The sequence below is a fragment of the Mchenga conophoros genome, linkage group LG17 (genome assembly GCF_057382185.1).
Source record: "Mchenga conophoros isolate Kocher_MC1m ecotype Shallow Benthic linkage group LG17, M_conophoros_male_GT1.1, whole genome shotgun sequence".
NCBI classification, from domain to species: domain Eukaryota; kingdom Metazoa; phylum Chordata; class Actinopteri; order Cichliformes; family Cichlidae; genus Mchenga; species Mchenga conophoros.
Genome location: NC_140542.1, coordinates 32,220,328 through 32,242,399, shown reverse-complemented (window position 1 = coordinate 32,242,399; position 22,072 = coordinate 32,220,328). Strand labels below are relative to the sequence as shown.

General features: G+C 40.0%; 1 protein-coding gene across 4 annotated transcripts in view; it reads left to right on the top strand.

Moving 5' to 3' along the window:
- The window catches only part of grm8a (glutamate receptor, metabotropic 8a), a 296,830-nt gene that overhangs the window by 254,714 nt on the left and 20,044 nt on the right, over window positions 1–22,072 (top strand). For all 4 annotated transcript variants that reach the window (XM_085252307.1, XM_085252306.1, XM_085252309.1 and 1 more), the window contains exons 8-11: window positions 5,581–5,720; window positions 8,476–8,622; window positions 13,099–13,520; window positions 15,678–16,044. In XM_085252307.1, the coding sequence (XP_085108433.1) occupies window positions 5,581–5,720; window positions 8,476–8,622; window positions 13,099–13,520; window positions 15,678–16,044 (1,076 nt within the window). The remainder of the gene's footprint in view (window positions 1–5,580; window positions 5,721–8,475; window positions 8,623–13,098; window positions 13,521–15,677; window positions 16,045–22,072) is intronic.

Genomic DNA, 22,072 nt, shown 5'->3' with positions numbered 1-22,072 from the left:
CAAAACTTTAAATACAGAAAAGTTGCAAAAAATAGTTCACAACAACAGTAAATTTATTTTGAGTGTCTTCATAGTTTTATTTTTGAGATACAGCAATTTTTATATACTGCAGGAAAAACGAAAAACAATCCTATGATGCAAATTTGCAAAGAAAATAGCATGTGCATCAAAATAAACTATTTCCAGCAGTGCAATTCGAGTTCTAAGCATCCCAGAAACTATTCAGAAAAGCATAAAGTCAAACATGATTTATAAAAACACCAGTATAGGCTTTTAAGGCCTACAAGTAAAAAACTACATTTTACGCAAAATGACATCACTTCCGGTTTCGGGCAGGAAATGGCGGACATGCGATCGTTCGTGCTGACATCTGTTTCAATGTGGGAAGTGTTATGAACAGCTGATGGGATCGGCAAAGCGTGTTTCTGGCATATTATATTTTTGTTCCTGCAAGCGCTTTTTATGCAATTTTTCCAAAGCTATATGTGGAAGGAAACCGTGACCTAGGACACGCTGATGGTATAAGATGTAAGTACAACTCCTCCGGTTTCATATGCAAAAAAAATTATTGTGCTCAGGTTCTAATAATTACACAAAACGGAGCGTGCCCGCTCCTACCGGCTTTAAAGGGTTAAGCTAGCCAAGGTTTCTTACTTTCACTCCTGTATTCCTTACCTTCATTTTTTGTCTTCTTTTCAGCTCTCTCAGATTTGTATGACTGACATTGAATATATTTGAATCTAGTGGAAACCAAATCATTTCTCCGTCTTCTTTCCTGTGCCAGTATTACTGATTCCCTCTTATTTCATCCCTTTCCCACCTCTGTTAGTGTATCTCTGTCTGCAAGCTCATTTCAGCCAAATTGAAATTCACATTGGCTTCTTTGAGTTCTTGGTTATTAGATATTTTATTAGATTACTGAAGTAAAAGGTCATGACCCATGATCTTCTTTTTAACAAATCTAGAGGGAAGTTGTAGTGTATTGTTGATACCCAGAGGGATAGCCTCCGACTCTGTGGGGAAGCTACAGAGCGCTGTTGCTGGCAGGCCTGGAAACAGTATTTTGCCATAGGACACTTTAGTTGGGCCTTTGTCATTTTAGATGTCTATCTGGTGCTGCGAGGCGACCTGCAGAGTTAAAATAAGCCCTGAAAAAATGTTTTCTTGCACATACGCACTCTTCCTGCCTTCAAGTAGAATTTTTACCTGTTCTCACTGTGCTCAAGCAGCACAATCGCAGCACCCAAATCCTCCTCCAAAAATGAAAGACTCAGACTTCAGAATTCAGTATTTTTCTCAATCACAGTAAGTGAAACAATGCATTATGTTACCTACATCTTCCCCCTGGCCTTTTTTTCAAGCACTTTGTGTCAATTAGCATAACCCAAAGCATGCCAGCTTTGGGTTATGCAGAATAAATCCATCACAGGCAAATAATTCACATGCTAAACAGGAGAGGTGACAAACTGTGATCCCAAATAACAAATGGTTTACAAGATATACAAAAATATTTGTGGCATATGGATGTTTAAGGAGAAAAACGTGTCTTCGGGACAAACGCAGCACTTACTCGCACATTATGACAAATATGTTCTGCAGTGCAGCATCTTGCTTTGAAAAGCAGCTCATAATGGGTGTCACTATGGATGAGGTGGAGGTGTGTTGCTAGGGCAACAGGTGATATTTCGTGTTTTGTTTTTTTTTTTTTCCCCTTCCAAGGTCAAAGCAACTAAAGCGAGAAGTATTGAAAGTGTAAAAGCTGATTTATCACTGCCCCTTACTGTACGTTGATGACAGAATACATCAACACGGCAGCAAAAGAGACTAAAAAATGTGATTAAGTATCCTTAAAGGTTAAAAATGGTGTGAAATTTTTATATCGGTTTGTAAGCAACATGCACTGGATTCGTCACGCAAGCTTCTGTTGTGCCTGTTTTGTGTTTCTTGTGTCTTTATCCACCTTATCCAGAAACTTCCAACAAAAGGTGCAAACTCTATGTGACTGAATAATCAAGGTAACTGCCTTTTTCATGACAAACAGCCTGCCTTACCTCCGTCTTCACTCCAGGCAACAACTTTAACTGCTGAATTTTGCAAAGCAGCCCTAAAGAGGCATGATTGGTGTGATCGAATATTACAGAGCAAAGCCAACCAATACAGCAGGGAGGAAAAATGACATGCTTATCGTCGGGTGGGATGCACTTTTTTTTTTTTTTTTAATCATGCATGAACATATTAGATGCATGCAGACCAATGCAGTTGTAAATCTGTCAACCCATTCATTATTGTAGGCTCTGTTTTTTTTTTTTTCTTCATCAGTGTTGCTCGTTGGTATATGGCCTCTCATTGTGAAGCCTTGAGCTTACACTTCCACTAAGAATGGCAATGGCTGTTGCTATGCTGGCTTTCTAAAGCCAGAGAAAGTGGAGGATCTGACCCAAGGATACTACATGCAACTTGCATCTTGTCAGTGGAAAGTTTGTTGAAAGCTCTACTGGTAACGCTTAAAACAACTATCAAAATGACACATTATTAAGCATTACTAAAGGAGTAGTAATTATTTCATCATTTATAAAGCATTATTCCATAGTGTGTATTATTAAACCTGTATAAGGCAAAAGTAGTTCTCATTGTAGATGTCACACAAACGTGTAACTGCCTGAATTAAGCATCAAAGTATACTATTAAATTAGTATTTATGAAACCTCTGTTAAAACATAAACAAACAACGAGCTCATATCTTAATCATTATAAACAGAAATGCGCATCTAAACAGCCGAATCACTTACTTAGACTATCTATATGCCATGAACATATTATATATGAGCTTATTATTCAAGAATAAAAATATATACCTGTTGCATTTACCTGTGTTTATAAATCACATAATATGGAGGAGTAATAAACACTAAAACCTTACTAACACTTAATAGTGTGTCATTGTTATAAAGTGTTATCGCTCCATTATATGATCGTCTTTATCGTGTGTCAGACTCCAAATGTGGAAACATTTTATAAGATTAATGCCATTTAGTAGTGAAAGGAGACTTAAACAAGTAGATAAAACCATAAATTAATCAGAGAATTGTTTAGAGTTAATAAATCCTCTGGGAACAAGTGTTGTCGCCTCCTGCCGTCCATTAAAGCATCTCCAGGTTTAAGTAAAATCGCCGGCCTTGTCTGTTGTTTGTAGTAAAGACAGTGATGCCTGTTTTCATTCTTTGAATATCAAATCCTGCCATTCTGTCAAAGCTGCCAGGATCTCAAAGATACACGCAAGGTGTCCTTTGGCATTAGTGCTGGGGTGTTGTAGTCTTGACATGGGTATCACTCTCAATTTGTCAGATATGAAGGATTTTCAAGGCCCCCTTGTCACTTTTAAAAGCAGCAGGAAACAGTGAGTGTTCTTTTTCATTGTGCAGGGCTAATGGGTATACTTCTCACATACAGACATGACCTTATAATAATTATGACATCAATGACAACTTGTATCTATTGTCTCAATCCTTTTCCATTCATCTTCCTCAGTCTCTCTCAGTAAGATTCCTACTTATTACGACGTTCTCTCTCTTTCTTTTACCCATTATGTGCATATCTCTCATTGTTCTGCTCACAGTGGGCCACTTCTACTTCTTTGTCTTTGAGTTTGTCTCTTCTGTCCTTCATCTTCTCTTCTCTCTGTCATCGTGATTGGTTTTCTTTCTGTCATATCGTAAAGTCATTTCTCTACCCACGCTACTCTTTTATCACACTTGATCTCCTTCTTGCGTCTCTCTGTTCAGCTTGGTTTCTTTTTTATCGCAAGAACTTTTCCTTCTTTTTAAATATATTTGTTGATATTTTCTGTTTCGGTGTTTTCTTTTTTCTCTGACATGCTTTTCTCTGCTTACTCAGTTTCCAGGCGTACGCTGTTTACCTTTTCTTGCTTTAAATGCATAACTTTTTCTGTCTTTCTCATCTTTCCTCCATCAGCATTAATGAGTTATTTTACCTGGGGTGCAATTTCCATAATGTAGTGCTTTTTCCACATATAGATTATAATTGGATTTCCTTTATGCTGTGCTAGTTTCAGTAATTTGATTTGATTGCATTGCTACATAAACAAGATAGCAAGTAAGACAGAGAGCGAAAGAGGAAAAAAAAAGTTTGTGTTAAACCTCAAAGGTGGTGGAGAACTAACTGGTGGAGGATGTTGCCTTGCTACAACACCCCTCTACTGAGTCTCCTGGTTTGCCTGACACTTTCTTTGTGGGGTTTGCTTGTTGTCTCTGGATTTGCTCTGAGGATTCTAATATGGAGAGATGCTCTGTGAAAATCATCCCTTACTTTTCCTCTGATTGGTTAGTATCCATATCGTAGTCCTGGTTAGAGTTAGACTGAAATATAAGGCTCACAGAAGTAGGCAATGAGAACATTTATGAAATACAGGTGAAAAAACAAAATGTGTCTAAAATGCTGGCACAGAGAGAAGCAGTGTGTATATAGCTGATTTACTGATAACTTATTCTGGTGCTGTAAAATAGTAAGAATGCAATAATGGTAGCACAGTCTTCAAGAAAGACTTTATTTCCTTATATTGTGATAGGAAAATGGAAATGGGTGCAACGATTTATTGTAATGTGCAAACATAGATGGAAATGCATATTTGCAGTTTGAACAAGCTTGAAAATTGATATTTATTCTTCACCTCAGCCTCTTAAGCAAGCTTTCTTGTCATTTTTTGAAGTAAATTTCATGAATGGTTCTCATTCAAAGCTCTTCTTTTGAGGTTTGCGCCTTTTTATTCTCTATAAGATTTGACAAGATCCTCCCTTGCTGAGGTGCAGCCCAAACTATGACAGAACCTCCACCTTGTTTTGACAGATGGTTGTAGACACGGTCGTACACACTGCACACCATGCTGATATGCCATGATGTCTACTAGTAGCTCTTTGTGAATCACATTGCTGGGTTAAAAATACCTTTTTGTGTCCGTCAAACTGTGTTGTCTTTGACATTTTTCTGCAAATGCCGGTACACCTCTTGTGTTAGGTCTTTCAAAGGTCAGTGTGTAATGGCTTAATAAAACAACAACAACAACAACAACAAAAAACATTCCGGTGAAAATGTTTAGGTGTAAGCACTGGTAATGAAGGGGGGGGAATGAGTGAAAAAGCAGCCAATGTCTAAAGGAAAACTGGCTCAAAACCACTTTAAAAACATTATAGGAAAGTCTGGCTCTTTGAAACCAAACACAAAAAAAAGATGAGTGGCTCAAGATTTTTGCACAGTACTACAAATTCTGTAAAATTTCATCCATAGTACATCAAACTGTCATTATACTCCTTTCTTTAAAATTGCGCACACAGCATTGTAATACCGCCACTAAGTAGAATCTCTTTGATACACATTAAAATAAGAAGAAATGATGACTTTCCGAACTTTTAATGTCTTTAGTAAAGCTAGAAAATAGAACTTTTCACATTTCATTCCATTGAACCTTTATGCTTTTCAGGAGTAGTCGCCTGATCAAGAAAAGTGAAAGAGCATCACAAGAAATTACTAAATTGACGCCGTCTTCAAAACCTGTTTCTGTTTTAGGAAGTGCTGGTACACCAGTGGTTTTCAATGAGAATGGAGATGCTCCAGGGAGATACGACATATTCCAGTACCAGATCACCAACAGATCGACTACTGAGTACAGAGTCATCGGCTCCTGGACCAATAAATTACACCTCAAGGTGAGATTTTTACACATGTATACCAGTGTACCTAATTGGTTTTTACAGTTTATAAGCTGACAAAACTGCTCATATTTTTCACACATATAAATTGAATGAAGTCAATGGAAAAAAATTAGGAAAAGTGAGGCAAAAACTTGGAAAATCAACTTAAAAGTGAAGCTCGAGTGAAAAATACTAGTTTATTATGAAATATGTTTTCAATGATTAACATTTTATGGTCTAAAAAGTTGTTCAGTACAGAACATACTGTATGCCATTTACCATAGTATATATTTCAGATGTGTTTCCAGCTTGTCATATGTTGAACTATCTCATTATTAGTATTTTAGCATGACACGTCTGTGTCCTAATGAAAAATGTCATATATTTTGATTTGAGTGCCTCATTGAAGCTTCTGAGGCATTATAGATCAGACACCTTGGAAGAATGAAAATTCAACATGACTATGAGCAGCTGCCATGATTTCAAAATCCCTTGTTACCGGGCTGGATTCGTTTGAGTTATTGCTCTTATTCAGGTGCAAAAGTTAGTTTTTTCAAGCAAGTGTAGATCTTTGCTTCTATTCAGAATACTAATCTTTGTGAAGGAGAGAGACTTGCAAACATTCGCAACTGTGAAAGGTCACACACCTACAGAATACACATAATAACCAATGCTACAGAACCTGGAGAATATACAGTGCCTACTTAGATCCACAGAAAAACAGATAATTGAATGCATTAGCAAACTGAATTCCCATTGTCCCACTCGCTCTCTCTGTCTCACTGTCACATGCACAAAAAAATCTTTGAGCACGCAGCAGTGCTAGGTGTTATAAATCCACCAAGGACTTCATTAGAAAGGCCAGATGACAGATGAGAAAACTAATAGACACAAAACGCTTTCTGGCTGATGGACGGTGTGTTTGTGTGTGTCAGTGTGTGTGTTTGTACAGCAGTACAGAAGTATAAAACACAGAAACTGAAGTCACACATGATTTGGCACTTTAACAATTTCTAAATAGACAGACATATTTAATTAGGTAAAATCCTGAAAGTATGCAGGGTAGCAGGGGGTAGTTTTTATTAAGAACAAAAAAGTTTGAATGTTCATCATTATAAATACAAGACAGCACTGTGGAACATAAGAATGTACAGCATGTGAGTCTCAAGAATTCACACATTCAAACCCTGTGCAAACTGAGTATTGGCTACCTTGGGTGCACTGTCGTGCTATGCAACACTGAGTTGAATCAGCGTTGGGAGATCAGAGGAGATCAGGAGAGATAGCTGTAGACGACAGACTGTTCATCTGCTGTCTACAGCTATCTGTAAAACATGCTGCAGCCACTGTCTTGTTTTGGCATTTTAGCCAGTGATGTTGGTGATCTTGTCAAAACTGATGGAGTTATGAACACAGGAAAGGTTTCATTTTTCAGTATGATCCCAAAAACACTGCGAATAAAATTAAAGTATATCCATGGGAAAAAATGCACAATGGAACACCATCAGTCATGGATTGACCTCGCCAAAGCCTAGGCCTCATCATTACTGGAGTAGTGTGAGATCATCTTGACCAAAAATGCAACAAAAGGCAGACAACGTCCAAAGAAGAGCTTTGAATGTTCTTCGAGAAGTCTGGAGAACTATTCCTGAAGAATACTTAAAGAAATGACAAGAAAGCTGCCTAAGAGAGTTCAGGCTGTGTTGAAGAATAAAGGTGGCCATGCCAAAAATTGACTTTCAAAATCTTTGAAATTATACAAACCCTGTTTCTTTGCCTTATATTTCCCTGTATGCTTTCATATGTTTCAATAAATCACTGCACCAATTTCCTATTTTCCTGGCAAAATAAAATGAAGGCTGACACTGCACTGTAATAAAATATGGGTCTGTGTTGTTTAATTTATGCCTTTTGATAGAAAATAAGGTGATAGTATACAGATATTAAATGGGGGATATGAATAAGTAATGAGCAAAATTTCTCCGTAAACAAAGTTTCTCCTTAGTGATATATGTACAACACTGTGGGCAGCAACTATCCCATTCTTGCATATTAAACTCCATGAGAACTTGTTTCTGTTTGTGTGTCAGTAATTAACTCAAATCCACCCTCTCTAAGTCTAATGAATTTTCCCTTCTAACTAGTTGTTTTAGGACTGGTACTTTTTGTGTTTAAAACAGTAATATTAAATTTTGTGCAGCACCCTCGGCGATGGTTAAACCTCAGGGAACGCGGTAATGACAAACTTCCTCACAACTGCTCGCGCACACAACTACAAATTAGTACACACACATTCAAACTCACTCGCAGAGGACGTACGGAGAGCTCAGGGATTCACTATAATGCCAGCATGACACAAACACAAATAAACAAAATGCACACATGGTGAAACATATGCGTGTGCACACTCACAAATAAACACACACACAGACACACACAGAAGGAAATGCAGATGGCCTATTTGTGCCAAATCTGATTATGGTCTGATTGCTGGCTTCCAGACTAGCTGGTGTTAGTTTTGTGCCTGGCAGCACTCAGGAAAATGATCAGAGGATCTGCTTGTGCTAATTGCTCTGCGAGATGCCCTGAAGACACACTTTTTTTTGAAGGTAGAGAGAAAGCTGAGTGTTAAAGGACTGTTAACATACAGTTTATGTCAGCTTCTGCAGATGGCTGCCAATCCTTATGCTCCAAGATGTCCTGTGAGAAAATAAGAAGCTTCATTTTGCCGTTTTGACACACAAATAACAACACACTGCTCTTCTCTCAGGTGGAGGCCATGCGTTGGAGGATGGGTGACCCAACTTTCCCTGCCTCCGTTTGCAGCCTCCCGTGCCGTACGGGTGAAAGGAAGAAAGTGGTGAAAGGGGTGCCGTGCTGTTGGCACTGTGAGCGCTGTGAAGGATACCACTTTCAGGTAGATTTCTGAAGAAAAATATCAGCTATCCAAAACCGTCAGCGTGATCCAGAAATTAAAATATCACAAACACTGTGACATCACAGGTCACATACAAATCTGGCTAGATCTTGATTTGTGTTTGACAAAAATCATGCATCAACCCTTTATCAATTTAGCAGTTTCTCTGTCAGTCTGATTTCAGCACTGATTATTTGTGTTTTCAAACCTAGAGAGGCTCACAGAACTTCTTAGCCTAACCAATTCATCTGTGTGAAATTGACTTGTCAAAAAACGAGGTAAAAATGTGGATTTTAATCAAATGTCTAACATTCCTTATACACCCTCTCCCAACTTTACAAATGAAACCGCATTTGTTGGAACGCTTTAAAAAGAATCAGCTGAAAGACCTATTTGCAATAAAAACTGTTTGACATTGTAAACGTGTTAGCTTCTGCACACATCGACTTGTTGACAACTGCTGTCTGCTTACTCCTGCTCTTTTTTTAGGCAATTAAAAAAGTGAGGCACTTAGATTGTCCATTTTGAATTTCTATATAGAGAAAGTATCTAATTTGAGGAGAGGGAAATGCCCTGATCACACATTTTGAAGCTGCATTAATGATAAAAAAGAAAGCACAGCCTCTTTCAGTTGTAACGCTTTACATATCAGGACATAATAAAATGATCTGGTCCTTATCAGGTCTTCAAATTAGGTAGATAAATATCAGCAGGTAAAATATTACACTGTGTCATCATTTATTTTAGAAATACTGAGCTAAAATGCAGAATCAATGTATGAAAAAACTAGTTTTGCCTAAATATAGCCATCCTTTTTCTATAGGAATAAAGAGAGTCAGGGATGTCTAGGTGCTGCTAATCAAAAGCATTTGATTAACTGATCAGCAGCAGCACTTCTATAAAAGCAAAGGTTTTGTCACTTTGCTGGTCTAAAGCATTCAGGTATGTGTTAACACGAGGCCAAGGAGTGATTAACAGTGATCTCTGAGGAAGAATTGTTATTGGTTATCAGTCTGGGAAGGGTTATAAGGCCATTTCCAAAAAAAAGTCCATTCAAAGATTATTCACAAGTGAAAAACATTCATGAAAGTAGAATAAGAAAAAATCTGAAACTGAAGTTTGCCTGGAAATGCTGCCACTTCTTCTCTTTCTTGAAAAAAAAAAAGAACATGGCAGCACAGCTTCAGTTTGCAAAGTTGCATTCAAACAAACCACAAGACACAATGTCCTTGAGATAGCAGACAGGAAAATGGAAATGCTTGGCCATAATGCACAACACCATGTTTGCTGAAAAACTCAAGCATATCAGAACAAACACCTCACACCAACTGTCAAGCACAGTGATGGAGGGGTGATGATTTGAGCTCGTTTTTCAGTCAAAGGGCCTGGACACACTGAGTCGACCATAAACAATGTATACTCAATCAATCAATCAATCAATCAAAGCTTTATTCGCCACGTGCAGGTTGCCCTGCAGTGAAATAGGACCCCCCCCCCCCCCCCCCCCCGACCTTACACACACAACACAGACATCACATGGGGATACAGGTCGGAGATCGGTAGCGTTACAGAAAAAAAACACTGAAATATACACTACAATGGGAAAGTACAAGAGGAAAAAAAGTGACCTCTACTCATGCTGGGCTCCTGGGAGGACAGCATGAGAACAGGAAACAAAAAGAACTCCTCTGCACAAAAAAGCACATAAATGTCCACAGCACAACATTATGAAACACGTGACAAGCCACAGGGTCGGGTGGGGGGTGAGGAGTAATCCGAAGCAAACACAGCAGCCATCCTGCCCAGCGCTACCATTCCAGCGCGGGCTCAGACCCGCCGTGTTCCCAGGAGGGAACAAGCATCGAAGGCGTTTGGAAAGGAAAAAACATGAGACTAGACAAGGACATAAGAGGCTAAGCAGGGAAGCTAAGGGAGAGGAGGAGAGGAGAAAAGTGCGACCGTCTTCGTCAAGAGCAAGAGCAGAAAAAAGTATATTGTAGTCAAATATGAGAATATGCAGCAGCTAAAGCATGGCTGAAATTGGGCCATGCAAGTGAACAATGATCTTCAGTACACCATGGAAAATTAGATGTACTTGAGCCATAACCATATATCCATATATGTGAAAATTAAATTATCATTGGGGACCATTTCAAAGTCTATCAGGCTTCCTGTTTAGTTGGAAAAATACTTGAACACGCACGTATATGTAAAAAAATGTGCTTAGCAAAGAAAATAGAAAATATCAGTTACAGTGGGGCAAAAAAGTATGTAGTCAGCCACCGATTGTGCAAGTTCCCCCACTTAAAATGATGACAGAGGTCAGTAATTTGCACCAGAGGTACACTTCAACTGTGAGAGACAGAATGTGAAAAAAAAAATCCATGAATTCACATGGTAGGATTTGTCAAGAATTTATTCGTAAATTAGGGTGGAAAATAAGTATTTGGTCACCTCAAACATGGAAAATCTCTGCCTCTCACAGACCTGTAACGTCTTCTGTAAGACGCTTTTCTGTCCCCCACTCGTTACCTGTATGAATGGCACCTGTTTGGACTCATCATCTGTATAAAAGACACCTGTCCACAGCCTCAAACAGTCAGACTCCAAACTCCGCCATGGCCAAGACTAAAGAGCTTTCGAAGGACACCAGGAAAAGTATTGTAGACCTGCACCAGACTGGGAAGAGTGAATCTACAATAGGCAAGCAGCTTGGTGTGAAAAAATCAACTGTGGGAGCAATCATCAGAAAATGGAAGACATACAAGACCACTGCTAATCTCCCTCGATCTGGGGCTCCACGCAAGATCTCATCCCGTGGGGTCAAAATGATCATGAGAACGGTGAGCAAAGATCCCAGAACCACACGGGGGGACCTGGTGAATGACCTGCAGAGAGCTGGGACCAAAGTAACAAAGGTCACCATCAGTAACAACGGCAGGGAATCAAATCCCGCAGTGCCAGACGTGTTCCGCTGCTGAAGCCAGTGCATGTCCAGGCCCGTCTGAAGTTTGCCAGAGAGCACATGGATGATACAGCAGAGGATTGGGAGAATGTCATGTGGTCAGATGAAACCAAAGTAGAACTTTTTGGTATAAACTCAACTCGTCGTGTTTGGAGGAAGAAGAATACTGAGTTGCATCCCAAGAACACCATACCTACTGTGAAGCATGGGGGTGGAAACATCATGCTATGGGGCTGTTTTTCTGCCAAGGGGACAGGACGACTGATCCGTGTTAAGGACAGAATGAATGGGGCCATGTATCGTGAGATTTTGAGCCAAAACCTCCTTCCATCAGTGAGAAGTTTGAAGATGAAACGAGGCTGGGTCTTCCAACATGACAATGATCCAAAACACACCGCCCGGGCAACAAAGGAGTGGCTCCGTAATAAGCATTTGAAAGTCCTGGAGTGGCCTAGCCAGTCTCCAGACCTCAACCCCATAGAAAATCTGTGGCGGGAGTTGAAAGTCCGTGTTGCTCGGCGACAGCCCCAAAACATCACTGCTCTCGAGAAGATCTGCATGGAGGAATGGGCCAAAATACCAGCTACTGTGTGTGCAAACCTGGTAAAGACCTATAGTAAACATTTGACCTCTGTTATTGCCAACAAAGGTTATGTTACAAAGTATTGAGTTGTATTTTTCTTATTGACCAAATACTTATTTTCCACCCTGATTTACGAATAAATTCTTTACAAATCCTACCATGTGGATTCATGGATTTTTTTTTTTCACATTCTGTCTCTCACAGTTGAAGTGTACCTCTGGTGCAAATTACTGACCTCTGTCATCATTTTAGGTGGGGGAACTTGCACAATCGGTGGCTGACTACATACTTTTTTGCCCCACTGTACAACAGCAGCTGCTCATGTTTATGAGGGCGAGCACTCAATAGTTATTTTGCAGAAACAAGCAGTAATTGTGGAGTTGTCAAAAGCATAACTGATAATAAGTCTTTTCCTCAGAATTATATTAGATTGTGTCTTATGGAGATCAGGCACACATATATTTACACAAAAAGAGGTTTTTTTCTACATGTTTTGGCAAAAAAATTAATTGATTAACGAATTAAACCATATAAATGATGTCAATGATGTAATAGTCAGCTCCTGCTCCAATAAGGTCCTCATTCTGTGAACAGACTCCTTCTGATCTATGAGATGGTGACAGTACTCCCTGCTCTGTTCTGCAGCCTCAGTGAGATACAGCACACCACCTTTCCTTCTGCTGTGGGTTCAGATTAGATTGGCCCCGGCAGTCCAATAGATAATAATGCATTGGTCTGACTGCAGGAAGAGAGACACAAGACAACAAAATGAAATCAAGGCACACCACAACAGCCAGATGGCCAGATGGTTTTTCAATCAGCCAATTCATGGTTGAATCGGTGTTTAACAGTCAAATTATCATTAGAAAAATCTGTTTACTTAAGGAAAATGAACTAATGCATGTTCTAAAACCTCTCTCCCCGTTAGGCCTCAGAGTTCACCTGTGAGCTGTGCCCATACGAGAAGCGACCTGATGCCAACCGCACTGGCTGCACTCCCATTCCGATCATCAAACTGGAGTGGCACTCACCCTGGGCCATCGTTCCCGTCTTTATCGCCATGCTGGGTATCATCGCCACCTCTTTCGTCATCGTCACTTTTGTCCGGTACAATGACACGCCCATTGTCCGAGCTTCGGGGCGAGAGATGAGCTACGTGCTGCTTACTGGAATCTTCCTGTGCTATGCCATCACATTCCTGATGATCGCGACGCCGGATGTGGGCGTGTGCTCCCTGAGGAGGATTTTCTTAGGCTTGGGGATGTGTTTTAGCTACGCTGCGCTGCTCACCAAGACCAACAGGATACACCGCATCTTTGAACAAGGGAAAAAGTCTGTAACAGCACCCAGGTAAAAATGCCATTACGTCTGCTCTTGGCCCTTTTGTGCGTACATGTTTGGGCTGTGCAGATTTTGATGGGTTCAGTAGCACTTAATATTGCTATAAGTGTGGCTTTTTTGCACTCAGGTGTGTGACTTTACCTGCACCCTACTTTTTCAGATACTTGCGGTCATTACTCATCATTTATTTTTCATACATTATTTATGAGAGTCATGAACTAACAATTTCCTATTGTACTGCTTGCACTCAGTGTGAGTGACTCTGGGAGAGAGCATCCACTAAGTGGCTAAATTGTTAATGCAGGATTTAATAGTGCTCAGGTTCATGGCCCTGCTATCCAGACAGTTAGATTTTTTCCTTTTTTTTCCTTCCTCTTCTTTTTTTTCCCATCCAGCTACAGACTTTTTACACAAAGTATTTTGAGGCTCTTTTCAGGTTACGGTAGTGACTCTAAGGTAGTCAAGCACTGAGCGTCCTTTGAACTTGAGAGCTTGAAGGAGTGGGTTGTTTCTTTCATTCTGATGCAAGTGGAAATATAGTTTTTGTTTTGGGCCATGATTTGCACCCCGGTTTTGATATCTCTGTCATCCTAGATGATCATCACATTTTCTCTTTTCAGCTCTATGTCTTCTTGCAACTGCTCATCCTTGTTTCTCCCTTTCTTTCTTGCTGCAAAACCCATCATTATATTTTCCCTGATCTCGCTCTAGCTCTCAGCGTGGATTTGCTGGAGTGTGTATGGTCGCATTTATAGAAATTTAATATATTGCCGCTGTCAAGTGGGAGACTTGTCTCAACCTTTTAGAGTCTAATAAAACTGTTTTCTTTTCATCTTATTGGGACAGGATTTTTGAGTGTTTGTTAAGTTATTTTTGGACCGTACTGGCTGAAGACTTTATGAAAAATCAAATTCTGTGGAAAATAGAATAGATCTAGTCTTACGGTGAATCTCAGTGGATCACCATGTCAGCCACTGCATTATGATGTTTCACTGAACCTGCTTGAAATTTTATACCTGTTGGAGTCACCCGTTCCTGGTAGGTCAAAGAGAAAAGATAAAATGTATTTACAGATCACACAATGGTTATTGAGAGCCTATTTATGGGTTAGGCTTCTACCTCTGTGTGCAGATGCATTCCTGACCCAAGACAGATTAAAGTGAACAAGGTATATTACTGCCCTACATGCCAGATATTGATATTCTGGCATTAGCTAACTAAGCTAACTGAGTAATGTATATCTGTATTTGAATATCCAGAATCTGAAGTCAAGGAAAATTCTATTCTATTCAATAAATAGTCTAAATTCTGTTACTCAATTATGTTTGAACAATAGTTATTGTCCAGTAACAAGTACCCTTTCTGCATTTATCTATATTCATAAGCAATCTCTGGCTGCCAAAACAGAAAATCTTGGCCTGAATCTTTGTTGGCTACACCAGCCAAATACCCTCCAGAGGTTAAGTCACCAGACTGGCCAATGCATTACCAGACTGCTATTTAACTAACCATGTGACACTGAAGCAATGTTTAAGTTTAGTTCTATTGGAAAAATTTAGCATGAATTCAAAACAACAGTAATCTAAGGGAGCTTTATATTGAAAGGTAAAGAGCATACGGTGCTACTCGTACAAAGAGTAAACTCAAGTGACTGATCCCCCATGAGCAACCACTTGGTGGTGGAGGAAGTGCTGCCTTTTGTCAGGAAGAGACCTCTGGCAAAACCAGGCTTAGATAAGGGTGGCCATCTGCTGAACCAGTAAGGGGTTCTGAGGAAAGAGATGGCAGACAAGAGCGGCATAGAAAGACCACGACCAAGAAACAGGATAAAATACCAGCTAACAAATAGTTAATGAGATGCGATTGTGCTATATCAATATGAAAATAGTGAAAAGAGTTGAGTGAAGCAGAGGTACTCCGTTTATCATCGCTACAGCCTATATATCAGCAAACTAAAGGATTGTTCAAGGTAACTTATGAAAGAGAAAAGAGAGGGGGACTGTCTCCTGAACGCAAACTGGGAGCTGGTGGAACAAGCTCTCAGCTCATGAAAAGAAGTTGGTGCAACCTGAGAAATGTAAACCATGAGTGCATATTTTCTAGCATTAATTGCAGTTTTTCATCCTTGCTAAATCAAAATTTAATTAACCATCCTGTTCTTTACAGGTTTATCTCTCCTGCCTCCCAGCTCGTCATCACCTTCTCCCTGATCTCAGTTCAGCTTCTGGGTGTCTTTGTGTGGTTCGCCGTGGATCCTCCCCATACTGTAGTGGACTACGGCGAGCAGCGGACCCAGGACCCCACGGCGGCACGTGGTGTCCTCAAGTGCGACATCTCAGACCTGTCTCTCATCTGCTCCCTGGGTTACTCAATTCTGCTGATGGTTACGTGCACGGTTTACGCAATCAAGACGCGAGGCGTGCCCGAAACCTTTAACGAAGCCAAGCCTATTGGATTTACCATGTACACCACCTGTATCATCTGGCTGGCGTTCATACCCATCTTTTTTGGCACGTCCCAGTCTGCAGAACGGGTGAGTGTGTTTATATTTTGGATGACACTTATTACATCCTGAGAAAACGGAAAGTGTGTTGTTGGTGTCTGTCCTTCAACCCCAATCAACTGCAAGATTTCTGAGGATCAAACTGTAATATGTGTCTGCTTGCTTAACTGTTTGTTTTCCCTTTATATCACCGCTTTAACATTCAAATCAATTCCTCTTGGAACATCTCCATCTACTGTGAACAGCAGGGCAAATTTGTATTTTGCTGTGCTTGAGCAAAGTTAGATCTATATTTAAGTGCAATAGTTTTTTAAAATACAAAACTTCTCTGGCAGGTGCAAGGTGGTTGTGCGATCAGTGCCCTTTTGCTTCACGTGGTTCAAAACTCCTAAGCAGATTTTAAAGCAAGTTTTGAAATTGCATTTTGAGCCATACGTGTGATGTATTGCTTTGGCACAAAGTGTCCTTTTACTACCTCCCTGAAAATTCTCAAAATCAAAACCGTATCTTTTGGCACTGAAGTACAGAAGTGTTTTACAACTGTAGCTATACTATTGGCTTAGAGTCAGAAATCTCCCGACAATCCCTCGTGAGTACAAGAGGATTTACTGTCTGTCTGATGGACTGGAACCGTGCCATGGTCTGGGCTTATAAAGAGTTATACTGCCGAGCTTATTCTTCCTACCTGTAGTTAATTCTTAATGGGTGTTCGATGAGAATAAAAGCCACGTGAGGTGTGTGTGAGGGTATGAGTGATAGCGTGACTGGCTCTTAAACAGTGTCCTTTCATCTTATCAGCTTAGAAACAGTGGGTTTGAATGCGCACGTAAACACCAATATAGCTAATCTGATTCATAAGACCGTACACATATTGAAGCGGACTGTTTACTCGAGCTAAAGCAGCAGTGGTCTATTGATTCCATTTCTTGATAGTGCGAATATGCTGCTTTCAACAATAACACACTTTATACACTCATTGAGATTCATGACAGGTCATTGATTTTTTTTTTTTTGTCCAAGTCACATTTTTTACATCACAGTGCTAAACACACTCTATACATCTGTATAAAGAAAATGTGCACATTACTCTAGATCAATAGAAGTAAACAGGCATATACAGTGCTGTGACAAAGTATTTACCAGCTTCCTGATTTCTCATGTTTCTGTGTATTTGTCTCATTAGCGTGTTTCCAATCATCAAACACATTTTAAGAAAGAACTGCAGTTTGCGATAACTGGTAAAAAGTTTGTCACATCTCTATGGAGGACTTGGCCTGCTGTGAACAGCCTGTTATAGGTCATGTAAAAGCATCTCAATTGGATTTAAGTTCAGACTTTGACTAGGCTTTTTTTTAACTTTCTTTTTTGAGCTGATGAGTGGACATTCTCCTTCAGGAGTTTCTGGTAGCGAGCTGAGCTACCAGAAAGTGAAGCAGCAAAGCGGCCCAAGACCATCACACCACTGCCACCGAAAGTTCAATTTGTCCCATCAGTCCACAAAATATTTTCCCAAAATCTCAGAGATCATCAAGATGTCTTTTTGGTCAGCAGTGGTTTTCACCAACTCTCCCATGGACGCCATTTTTTCTCAGTCTCTTTGTTGTTGAATAATAAACACTGACCATAACTAATTCAAGTGAGGACTGAACACACGCAACATGGGAAAGTGTTCCAGTGTGTACATCTGATCTGGGACCGCTGCAATCTTCGACTGCGCCTCCAGCTGACCCGATGTCCACATCAGAGGGGAGGTAAGCGTTGAAGGTGGCGTTGGATCCGGGGTAGGGAGGGTGATGCGTCAGTGAGTGCTTGTCAGTATATGTATGTGTGTGCGTGTCCGTAGTTCAGCTGAGACAGTGTCCTTCGCCCTGCCAGGCTAAGTAAACAGTCTTCCAGCCAACCCAGGTGGCCTTGCATGGAATGGGAAGGAACAGACTCAACACAGTCGTTAACTTAAACTTAACTGGATGTAAATCCAAGTGAGATGCTTTGACATGACCTTAAATGGGCCATTCAAGTTGGACAAAATTCCTCCATAGTGACGTGATAAACTTATCATTTAAAAATTGAGTTTTGTATCTACTCAAATACATGTCAACATGCTAAGATTGAGGCTCCAGATTCCAGAGGATAACATCGCTGTAGCTATATCAAGTGTTTTATAAACAGTCCAAGACCTGTGTCCGCTGAATATTCCAGATTTCTCTTCCTCTACCTCTACCAAAAACGTGTCAGCTCTAATAATCTCTTCCTATTTTGGAGTGTTAGTCAGGATATTTTCATTTCCTCCTTTTCTCTACATCTAAGCCCATTTTCCTTTCAAGACGGGTGCCAGCCTCTGTCACATGGCAGAGAGCTGACATCAAAGTGATCCCGTCTAATCACACATCAGGGAAATCATACTCTTGCTGGATGTTTCATGCACTCTCATTTTTTCCATAAGAAGTCGGAGAGTAATTGTTGATGCAATACATTTTAAGTGTATCTGTAAGTTCAGTATTTCTCCTTTTCCCCCGGAATAACCTTACTCTACAGTTATACCAAAATAAGGAGACTATTTCTTATAACTGCAGCTTCTCAAATCCATCAAGATACTGTGTGTGAATGACAGGCAAGCTGCTCATGTTATGCGAATTCTGTGTTTGTGACTACATGCAAAGTTTTGTGCTTGTGACCATTTAAAGGGGCCGAATGTTTCATGGCAGGATTTTGCACATCCCTGACTGTAAAAGTAATTTGTGTGCATATTCATGAGGCCATATCTATGTGTGAATTCTATCGGACATAGCATCCTGTCATACTGGACGGGCATTGCAGCGTCCATGCCTTGTTTGCTTGGCTAATTAGAATGTCCACCAGCAATTTTGTGTGCATTTTGTGTTAGCATGTTTGTCCGATGGGTTGTATTTAATTGGAATATCCACCAGCGCACATTCGCTTGTCTCTGTATGTTGTTTCTAATTGGGATATCCTCTGGAGTGTGTGGCAGCTGGCTGGCTAACAGAGAAAGCAGAATAGAGGGAGGAGAGAGTGAAGTGAAAGGAGTAAACAGGTAATGATGTGACTTGCTGATGGGACTTTAATGAGGAGAGCTCTACCAAGGGCATAGGTTTGGTTTCAGACAGAGGGGAGGGCGATGGAGCTGCAGTGAAGTTAGTTGGAGGTTAGGTGACAGCATGACTCTCATTATGATTAACTTTGTGATTATCATGCTTCACCTGGTATCTTGATATAAGGGTTAACATTTGTATGACTATGCACACAGTTAATAGAAGTATACCACAGTGCAGCAAGTGATAATCAAGTCTGGATGCTTCGGCATGCTCAGAAAAGTCACAGTTACATTGTTGTGTGCTATACCTCGTCTAAAATGCTGACGTCAGTGAAATTTACAGGGACCTGAAAACTTTACTGCAGTTAGTTCTTGGCTCTGGGATTGTGTGGAGGCTTCTTTCAATACAGTGACTTTCACACTGGCCTTGTGGGAACATTTCAAATGTATGAGAGCTTGGATTATAAGAACCTTTCTTCAGCAGGTGTGCTTCAGCACTTCTTTTCACAGTCAGTGTGCGGGGAACACATCTCAATGGGAGCATTTAAACATTTATATAAACAAAAGAAAATCTTTAACTCAAGGTCCACTGGCGTACATCTTTTCAGATTCTTCAACCACATTTCAGGGCCCATGTTGGCAGACAGAGTTTGCTCAGTTGTCATGGAGATAGCTTTGTTGGCCATTTATTGTCTGTGTGGTGTGGTGCTATGGCTCAGAATCTGCTCCTCGTGCTCTGGGTAAAAATATTCTAAAACAGAAACCAACAAGAACCAATTCTATCAAACAGCCCCTTGCATTAAGTGTGAAGCAGTTACAGAATGTGACAGTTTGTTTGTGCACATTGATACAAGTTGGCATTTGTTCATTGCACTCAGCAGTCAGATTATGAAAGTAACTCACTGCATTTGAAAGTATGTTTCATGCCTGTACCACACGTGCTCTTAAAACTCTGATGGGATTCTGATGACCACCAAGTCATGACGAAAGAGCGTTGAAACTCATGATAACTGTTGTTTAACTAAAGGCAGTATATACCAGATATGGGTGTTCTACGGGCCGTGGCCCAAAACCAGCCTGTTGGCTGTCCCGGACCGGCTGATGAACTCCCTATCAGAGAATAACTTACTTATAAGTAGAGATGGCACGATACCACTTTTTTATGTCCGATACCGATACCGATATCATAAATTTGGATATCTGCCGATACCGATATGAATCTGATATAGTGTTTTTTTAATCAACAAAACTGTTTTTTAAATATCTTGCTGCATTTTGTATAAGTTCATACTCAAGTTTAAAACAACAACTACACTAAAGCTATTCTGTTATACCTGTATGCAAAAAAAAATATTTCATAGTTCAGCAATACTGATCAATCTAATAAACTTAAACCTACACCATCCTCCCTATTCTGGTATTTTAAAGAGTACTTAGCATAAATATTAAGCAACCTAACTAATAGGGTTCCAACTCCCAGCAACAACAAAAATAAATAAATAAAAAATAGGGAACCACCCCTCACGCTCCACCTCATGATGCTTACTCGACGTAATCAACCTTAATTTGATGCAGTGTGAAAAAAAAATGCACAGAAATCAATTATTTTTCAAGAAATATTAAATAGATTCAACATCTTTCTTCAACAAAATTGCAGACTGCACAGATGGTACCTTCCCAAAGGAAAAAGTACTATATCTTACTAGGGTATATATATTAGACTTAATAGTTACTATATACAGTAATTGACTTCTATTCATTTTACATCAAATTAAAACTTTGGGTGTCAGATAATTATTTATTAAAAGCTATTTTAAATGAGAATAAGAAAGAAAAGTATGTCTTTGTGCCCCCTTTTCCCTGTTAATGCCCTATCGGCCCCCCTGGCTAAACTTTGCTAGATCCGCCCCTGCACAGTTACCAGCCGTCAGCTACGTAGAAAAAGATCCTCAAGTAGAAAGTAATATTAAATAAATTCTAACAACAGCTTATCAAGCTTAAACGTGCTGCTGTTGTTCAGCCGCTGGTTTCCTCTTTCTGGTGCAAAGTGGGCCAAAAGCAAGCTAGAGACACGGACTCGCGACAGAAAAGCCGATCAGCTGATCGTTAAGCAGTTTCATGATTGAAGTAGCAGCAGGAGAGGCAGTCGCTTGTTAAACTTAACGCAGGAATGCTTTACAAACATTCAGAGATGGACTTACACACTTGCTTTACTTCTCTCGGGATAACTTTGTCAGAGATGAAATGCCGGGTTGCTAGCGAAGCTCCAAATGCTATCCAGACCACCGACAGGTCCCGCATGCCACAGCCGCTCTATCACGTGATGCATACTGCTCCGACGTGCTAACGTTCTGAGGTGAGTTACAGCGTGTTGCAAGTTTTGTGAGGTGCTTTCGTGATATTTAATGGATCGGATTACATTTTTTATTTTTCTCCGATATCCGATCCAGTAATTTAGGTCAGTATCGGACCGATACCGATACGTAATATCGGATCGGTCCATCTCTACTTATAAGTGGCAACTTCCCTGGTTGAAACCAATGTTTTTGAGACATGTGAATTTGCCAGCCCTGAAAGATGTCGGCTCGCATTAAAAAACAAAGAGAGATTGATGTGCAATGTTGATCTTTTCCAAGACCATAAATAAAATTATAATTATTAAAGTTTAATCCTTGAATAAATAAATACTGAATACTGAGTTTGAATAAACATTAAAAAACTAAATGTATAGAGAAATTGACTTTTGAACCATTGCTAGCAAAGGAGCAAATGCAATAACAAGTTGTTGTTGTTTTTTTACCACTCTTTACACATCCAGGGATGGAACTGTCAAGATCAGATTTGTGATTTCCCTCAGAATCACAAAAAACAGTAAGTCATGAGATATGAAGTTTGTCAGAGTGTGTTTGGTGGACTCTGTGCTAATATGCTCCTCTCCAAGAAAATGGTAACAAGATGGATCGAAGACATTGGTGGAAATGTAGAGCTTTAGTTTAAAATCAAAGC